Raw genomic sequence first — 8,868 nt, forward strand, 5'->3', positions numbered from 1 at the left:
AAAATGATTTACAAATTGTCTTACACAGCATATCATCATGTATTTATTGTAGCGAAAAAAATCCAGATACTTGAGACAAGTGATTTAGACCTGGGGTGGGGTGAGCAGGGGAACCTTGGCAAAGAGGTGAAGTTTGAAATAACTAAACAATTTCCCTAATTTGCCTAATTCTACTTGTTAACTTTTTCTAACATTAAAATTTAATAAACTTTAGAGATGAATTAATTTTTTTCTCCTAGGGATCACTCAATCAATTTTGGAATAACATTCTCTGGCCACCTGTGCTAAATTGACTTAATTCAGTGCATTGAAAATCCATCAAAATATTGTTAGGTTATCCCTTCATGACCTAGCAAAAAAAACCCCAAAACAAATAAAAAGACTATGAAGTCTTCACTGTAAACACTGCTTTCATTTCTTCTTCTGTAAGACCAGCCACAGTAGCTATCTGATAGAGCTTTCTTCATTTTTAATCACTTATCTAATCTCCATAAATAACTGCTATGAACCAAACTCTGGCCTCAACTTGTTGGAATGAGTGCTGTGATTGAATACCAACACTTTTCCTAGTCAATATTTGGGTTCACACTGGAATGTGATAATTTCCCTTAAAAAGGGAACTTTTTAAAGTATTATCACTTTTTATAACAAACTGATAACTACTCTGTATTTACAAAGACCATAATAATCAATCATGTGACTCAAAGTCAGTGAGAGATAGAACAATTGCCTACAATAAAATAGCATAATTTTAGGGTTCAGTTTTTAAGAAATACTATTTTACTGTTTTGAGCTGTTGGACATGGTCTAGAGAATTTAAATGAAATAATTTGCCTATCTTCATCCAAAATTTTTTATCTCTAAAATCAGATTCCTTTTTCAGGCCAGAGGAGTGATTTGAAGTATCATTTTCTACTTTCTAATATATTACTTTCATCCTCTTCACTTTCCATGAAAATAAACCAGTTTAAGATTGCATGGCATCTCTATCTTCGGAAAGTCTTCACACAAAAGTTTCCTGCTGGTCTGGCATGACACTTGGCACTCTGAGGTTTTCCTGTCCCTGCAGGCCCTAGGATATATTCAGGCTTTCAGCCAAGAATCAGGAGGTTAGAGTGTGGGGCTATTTGCCAGCATCTAAAACAGAGAAGTAGTTCACTTTAACACTACATTTTACTACAACCATATTTATTCAAGCATTTGTTATCTAAGGGCCAACACTGTTGCAGGAAAAGAATACCCCCACTGGGATGACCTGGGGTTAAACTCCATCTCTACCCACAGAGCCCATGTAGGATAGATCTAGATCTAGTTTCCTTTCTGACATGGTGAGATTTCCATGAAAGCAACTCAAATCCCTTTGTAATGAAAGTCACACATTCTGGAGAACAGAGCCCTAACTCCCAAGCCAGTATACCGAATGGGCGTCTCCCTTTTGACACTGAATAACTCTGCATAGGTCACCTGCCCTTCCTGTCTCAGACTGTGTCCAAACACAGAGGAAATTCAGGTTAGAAAAACCCTGTTGCCTCAAGGATGCAGGTGCTTGAGGCAAATGATGTTTGTTACTGTGTTTGCAACAGGGAAGAGAGGAGGTTCAAAACAATAAAATAATTTCATAACAATTTTGTCCTTCAGTTACTCTTATTTACCTATCTTTAGGTTCTTAATAATAAAACGAATGTATATTTTGGTGATAAACACATTGATTTCTTATACATCATTAAGTATACTGTCCTTTTCTGTGGGTATCATAGTAGTAAGCCCTGTACATATATCATTGTTACCACTCTAGATAATTGCTTATTTCTTATATCTTTGAATAGGTGTTTGCCTGAGTCATAAAACACTATCAAAAATTTTTTAAAAACTACGAAGTAAATATAAACAAATCTCCTTCTTTTATTCATAAAGTTTCTAACAACCATAACAATATCAGAACAATGCTCTTAAAAATTAATCAAAGTAACATAAATTTGAAAGATTTTTTGAATGGTAAGTGATAATGATAACATTGTGAATAGACAGAATTTAGACAGCACATCTTTCTTTAAAGTGCTAAAATGCTTCATGAGGGTTGGCAATTAGCTCAGCTGACTAGAGTGTGGTGTTGATAACACCAGGGTCAAGGGTTTGGATCTTCATATGGGCCAGCCACCAAAAAATAAAAAGAAAATAAAATGCTTCATGAACTACCTGCAGCATATAAAACAGGATGCTCAGAGGGGATAGGTATGGCAAATGGAAAGAATACGAAACCCTGCTTCAATTTTAATTCACCAAAGTCTGGCTCCAGCTTTAGTGAATATTTTGCTACTCTCAAGATACATCGATACTCCCTTCAGGGAAGGTCACTGCAGTGGGACATACAGCAAGAAGGGAGCTGTTCTCCCAGGGAAGGGAGTCCCTGTACTCTTCCCTTCCCTCTTTTTCCTGTCCGGAAGTTCCCTTCTCTTGGATTCTAATTTCAAGTTCTACTTAGAAGACTTTCAGCAATAGCCATATTCTCAGGAAATAAAACCTGGGCTGTCTGGCTTTTGGTTATAAGGGAAAAAAAAGCTAAACCTACCTTGAGTAAACTGAGTGATGCTGTGGTTGCCTTTGCCCAGGTTGAGGAGATATCCGTGTTGAGGAGCCTCTGTCACAGTAAATTTAAGAGAAACGTGTAGGCTGTCTCTGTCCTCTACTTTCAATATTTTGCTTGTGATCATGAATCCCAAGTGGCCAGTGGCCAGAGTACGAAGCATAGAGGCCCCTTTGTTCACTGCAATTTGGGGAACACTATTGTCAACAGCTAAGACTTGGATCCTCATCACTTGGGGTCTCCTTGTTTCAAATACTGTATTAGGAAAAACATAGAAGTCTGTATGGGTGCCATCAGTCACTGTGAAGGAGAAGCTGTCTTCACTTGACTCAGTGCCATCATGTTTGTAGCTGATTAAGTTTTCATTCAAGTCTTGCTTGGTAAAAACCATAACCGGTCTGCTATTGTTGAATAGGAGATGACCATGAACAGGCACCTGGGTGACAGTAAATTTCAGGAGTTTGTCAGGAGTGTCTCTGTCTTCAACAGTGAGTTCAAAGGGAGTGATCAGCTTGTTTTCACTTTCGCTGACAACCAGGTTATGGATGGTGACCACTGGCTTTTTGTTGTCCACATCACTAATGGAGATACGGAATGTCCGGAAGACAGGGTTATGTCCATCAGTGACTTGAAACTCAAAACTGTCCATCTTTACCTCATCATCAGCTGTGTGGATGTAGTAGATTTTGTTGCCAGCCAGTTGGAGCTGAGTAAAAGATGTAATGGACACTCCAGGTTGATCTGTGCACTCTAAGTGACCTCTCATGGGAGTCCTGGTGATGGTAAAAACTAAGTTTTCATCAGGACTGTTCAAGTCACTAGTGCTTAGTAAGTCTGTTGTGAGAGTGACCTTGCCACCTTCTTTCAAGGACACTCCCTTACTTATCACATCAGGGAAGACAATGTCAATGCTCCTGATGGACACATAAAAATAGCGATCTATGAGGGCATTTATCCCATCAGTCACATCAAATTTAATTAGGTCCCGAATGCCTTCTGGCCAAAAATGGACATACTGAATTAAGTTTCTGTCCACTTCCTCCTGGGTAAAATTCATGCCCAGTGTGATATTTTCAAAGGCACCTGTAGGTTTTCGTTTCTGTAATAAGCCATGTCTCGGCCCATAACGGATAATATAAACCAAAGATTTGTCATCAGAGTCTAAATCAGTTGCCATTAATATTTTGTTGCTGATAATTTTGGTTTCTCCAATTTCTATGTCTAGTCCGTTATTGATGGCCATTCTGGGTGTCTCATCATCCACAGAGATAACTATAATGAGGACCACCTTTTCCACAGAGTGCCTGCCATCTGTTACTTGAATCACAAAACTGTCCTCCTGGGTCTCAGAGTCATCATGCTCATAAATAATGCTGGAGCTCTCCGTGATCTGGTCCAAGGTGAAGCTTTCAACCAAAACCGTGCCATTTATCAGCTGGTTCATGATGTGACCATGAGTAGGAAACTGGGTAACAGTGAAAGTTAAATCATCCGGTGGAATGTCAGCGTCAGCTGCGTTGAGAATAGGTGTATCGATCACCAGACTCATGCCTTCCATCACCATAAACTCTCTCATAAATATTTCCGGCTGCTCATCATTGGTGGGAACGATTATAATGGGGAAAAAATGTCTCTCTGAAAAGTTAATGCCATCAGAACACCGAAATACAAACCGGTCCTCCACAGGTTCCACCCCTTTATGAACGCTCTGGACATAGTTAATGTGGCCCTGCCTGAGATCTTTCAGAGTGAAGGCACTGATGGCAATCCCTGCTCTTGATTTCTCAGAGCCTGGTGCTGGAGAAATGTTTTCAACATAACCTGAGGTAGGCTGTGTCACTACAGTGCACAAGATGTCATCATTCAGGGAATCAACATCTTCAGCACTTAGATGCCTTGAGGTTATAACACTTTTACCACCTTCCATTACTATAAATCGTTCACCCACAGAAATTTCTGGGGCCTGGTTGTCGACAGGGAGGACGGTCACCCACACCGTAACTCCTCGGATAGCATTGCCACCAATTCTCCATTCTTGAGATGTATCTGACAGACTCAAGTTAAAGGAGTCTGCTCTGGGTAATAGGCCTATCTCACCACTGGTATGGGCATAGACAACAGAGCCCTCCAAAATGTCCCTTTGGGTAAACTGCTCTGCTGGTACTCCATTGACCAGTATTTCCCCATACAAGGGCGGATCTTCCAATAGGAAGGTCAACATCAAATCATCAGTGTCCTCATCAGTCCCCTTAATAACATTGGCGGTGATTTCAGTAGCCTCGTTTTCTAAGACATCTAGATAGGACTCTAGAGTGCCAGTAGGAAGGCTGAGCATGGGCACCTCATCGTCCACTGGCCGGACATTCACTCTGAGAGTGATGGGCACCACATGGTGTCTGTCGCTGACTTCCAAGGAGCAGCTGTCAGTCGGGGACGCATCTCCGTTATGGGCATAGGAAATTCGGCCCTGTTTTATGTCCTCCAAGCGGAAGAGCCCCCGTACATGCAGGACCTGTCCAGATACTCGCATGTGGCCATGTTTGGGTGCCTGTGTGAGAGTGAACGTGATGTGGGCAGCATCAGTGTCTACGTCATTCACATGCAGCTCGGTCTCCCTCAGGGTGTGGTGGCCCTTCTCCTCAACAGTGAAGCCGGTGTTGAGGATCTCAGGTGGCTGGTTGTCCACTGGCTGCAAATAAAGGGTGAAGGTGCCTGGAGCCCAATTCCCAGCTCGGTCCTCCACCTGGAACTGGAACTGGGCCACCCGAGCAGCCACTCCCAGCTCCTGACTTGGGGGTCTGTAAGCAATTTTATGGTGGTTGATCTGGGCTTGGGTAAAATGGGTCACCACGACTGAGGGGTTGTCAGTCAGTACCAAGGTGCCCAGTGGGGCTGGAGAGTGGTTTTCATCTGTGTCCATGGGGGGCTGGGTCACCGTGTAACGCAGTTCTCGATCATCTGTGTCTATGTCAGTGTAGCGCAGCCACTTCTTCCTCAGTGGTGTGAGCTGGGATTCCTGCACCACCATTCGAAGGGGACAGCCGCTGCCCAGCTCTGGAGGGAGGCGGTCCACAGGATGAATGCGTACCACAAACCTCTGTAGCCCGGACTGATTAGGGGGGTCATGGTTATCCTGGACTCTAAAGGTGAATTGGTCCATGACTGCTCCAGGACTATGGGGCCCAGAGTGCCTGTAGAACAGCCTCCCTTCCGTTATGTCCTGCTGCTGCCACTCTGTCACTGTTCGCTCATAGAATGCTCCCTGCTTCCTCCAAAGGCCCCTGAGAAGCTCCTGCTCCTCATGGGGAGGATGAGTTAGACGGAGAAGCAGATGCCCTGCAGCTGAGGGGGGCGACTCCAGCACAAAAAGCAGCAGAGAGTCATCTGAATCCATGTCAGTTGCACTCAGAGCAACGGGCAGTATGGGCACTGTTTCACCCTCTGCCAGTGTCAGCCCCGTGTTGGCATTAAGGACAGGTGGCTGGTCGTCCACAGGCACTAAGGTGATGGGGAACAGAAATTGGACCTGGTGCCTGCCTCCTCCGTCCACCATGCGAAGCACCAGGTTGTCACTCAGTGAGCCATCTCTGTCATCATGCTGGTACACCACGTGGCCAGCTGCCAGCTCAGCCACTGTAAAGGTCTTGGGAGCAGTGTTGCCACTGGAATCACCCACAATGACGAGGTGACCATGCCGGAGCCCAGCCACGACCTCCAGCCTCACTGCTTCTAGGTCGTCCTCATCACTGATGATCAAGTTTTGTGGTCCACTGCCTGCGGGGCCTGTGAGGGGCCGAGACTGACCCTCATAGAGAATAAGACCAGTGTTCCGGGTGACGACCGGAGCCAGTGTGTTCATGGGCTTCACCACTATCATGAAAGCAAAGGGGTCTGAGGCTGCTCCTTCCGGGTCCACCACTTCCAGCTCCAGTTCAAAGAGACGCTCCTGGTCAGAGTCCTCAGAGGGGGGCTGGTAGGCAATCTTTAAGAGGCGCAGATCCCTCTGAGTGAAGGAGGAGAGGGGCAGGCTGCGGTCATCGGTGCTCACCAAGTAGCCGTGGCCAGGCTGGAACGGAGAGGTGAGGTTGAAGATCAGCAGGTCAGGGGTAGACTCAGCATCCTCAGCTGCCAGCATGTCCGGGGTCAGGGCGGTCAGTACAAACTGGTCCACCTCCATCATCATCATGGCCACAAAACTGGGCTTGGGTGCAGTGTTCTCGGTCCCTCCTCGGATCCTCACCAGCACCTGGAAGTGCTCGCGTTTCAAAGCCGGGCTGCCCACAGGAGCCCCTCGAGAACGCAGCTCCACTACCATGGGCACCCAATCCCTGTTTGGTGAGCGACTGGGGGCTGTGTGGCGATAGCGCACGCCTAGCTCCTGGAAAGCTTTACAGTCCATCAGGAGAGGCTCCGGGACGCCTCCCTGTCTGGCACTTCCAGGGACCTGCGGGTAGTGGAGGAGTTCTCCATAGCGAGGCAGCGCGCTCAAGCCGGACAGGATGCCCACGCGGCATTCCTCCGTCTCGGGCTGGTAGGCGAACTCCAGGCTCCGCGCGTCCAGGGCATTGCTGGTCCCCAGCAGTTCTTCCACGACCAAAGGCAAGTTCCGAGTCACAACCTCCAGCTGGGTGAAGACCACCTCCACCTCCAGCACCAACGGCAGCACTACCGCCCCTCCGGGCGCGTCGTAACGCAGCTGCAGGCGGACGCGGTCCCGCGAAGGACTGCGCGCGCCTAGGTGCGAGTAGCGCACCTCGCCAGGGCCGAAGTCACACGGGAAGCGCTTGGGACTAAGGCGGCCCGGCCGCTGGGCCAGCGCGTCGTTGTCTAGTACGGTCACCGAACAGCGGTCCCCCGGTTGCACCTGCAACACCAGGTCGTGCAGCGGATCCAGCCAGACTTCACGGCCGAAGGGCACCCGGAGTCTGCGGTTCGCCAACACTATGGCCTCCTCGGCAGGGACCCCCGCAGCCCCCGCGAGACCCGGGGACAGCAACGCCCGGCCGGTGGCAGCGGGCTGTGCCGCGACGCGGCTTACCAGTGACAGGAGAAGCAGCAGCAGCAGCAGCAGCCGGGGCGGCGGCGGAGGTATTGGCTGAAAGCTGGTGGCGTTGGCTGTCCGGCGCGCGCGGGAGCCGATCCCGGGGGGCCCGGCTGTGTGCATGGTCCGGGTGTTAGGGCTCGGACAGGTCAGCCTGAGAGCGCGCAAAGTCAGTCTCCCGGCAGGCACCAAGAAACACCTCCGGAAAGTGCCGGGAGCGCCGCACGCTTCCCGCGGGGTCCTCCTCCCAGCCGGGGCTGGGCCAGAAGTATGGGAAAGCCGCGCGGCGCGGTCCGGGCTGGAGCCGCAGCCCCGGAGGCTAAGCCCTCCCGGCCCGTCCGGCGCCGCCGCTCGCGCCTCAGTCGCGCGAACTGAGTCCCTCCAGCCCACGTCCCAGGTTCCCGGACCCCAGGCTTTGAGGGAAATCCCTCCTCTCGCACCCCCTTACTCCAGTCGTCCCAAGGAGGCCAATCGTTGGACCCGGGAGGAGGCCCCGAATCGAGGATTGGGTGGTGATTTCTGCCAATCAGCTGTTGGAGGCCAAGGCGGGGAAACTGCGGGGACTGGAGGAGACAGAAGGCGCAACAGGTTGTCCTGGAAGCGCGGGGAGAAGCGTCCCGGAGGGCCCACCCTTGCTCGCGCTTCGCTGTGGGCAGCTCGATCTGGGGCTCGCGCAGAGGAGCCGGAACCCACCGCTGTGCTGGATTCACTCCTTCATCCGCCTGCGATCCAGGGTTACCCGTTTTAGCCGCCCCCTCCCCCATTCAGTAAATCCCGCGCAGGGGATTGTCATGTCTCACGGAAACTTGCAAACCCGAGCGGAAAGTTAGACACAATGCCACTCGAAGATTGAATAGGAAACCAGAGCAGTTTGAGAAGAAACTCTGGGACATGCTCGCAAAAGAAGGACAGCTGGAATTAAAAGCCAGAAGCCAAAGCTAGAAAAGCTAGAGCGGGTTGTCCCCCATCCCCCCCGCCCTCGCTGCCTTCTGCTGGTAAATTACCACGGGCACAGTCCTTGGATTGGTGAGTTTTTAACAAGTCCCTCCATTGCAACCAAAGTTCACAGAGTAAAAGGAAAAAAGGGCATTTGGAATGCGTGAGAAATGCAGTGTGATCAGAATCGCTAGTCTCCCACCAAAGAATGAGTTCTAGGGAATGTAGCCCCAGGCTCTGCCCAAGCCGCCGCTGTAAGGATAGCTGTCATTAGAGACGTTTCTGTTCTCTTCGCAGTAATTAGACC

General features: G+C 49.1%; 1 protein-coding gene across 1 annotated transcript in view; it reads right to left on the reverse strand.

The window, feature by feature from the left end:
• The window catches only part of FREM2 (FRAS1 related extracellular matrix 2), a 186,520-nt gene extending 178,522 nt beyond the window's left edge, over positions 1 to 7,998 (reverse strand). Inside the window, exon 1 of the mRNA XM_063101477.1 lies at positions 2,570 to 7,998. Within this exon, the coding sequence (XP_062957547.1) occupies positions 2,570 to 7,748 (5,179 nt within the window). The 5' untranslated portion in view covers positions 7,749 to 7,998. The remainder of the gene's footprint in view (positions 1 to 2,569) is intronic.
• Between the last annotated feature and the right edge of the window lie 870 nt (positions 7,999 to 8,868).

This window comes from Cynocephalus volans, chromosome 7 (genome assembly GCF_027409185.1).
Source record: "Cynocephalus volans isolate mCynVol1 chromosome 7, mCynVol1.pri, whole genome shotgun sequence".
NCBI lineage: Eukaryota > Metazoa > Chordata > Mammalia > Dermoptera > Cynocephalidae > Cynocephalus > Cynocephalus volans.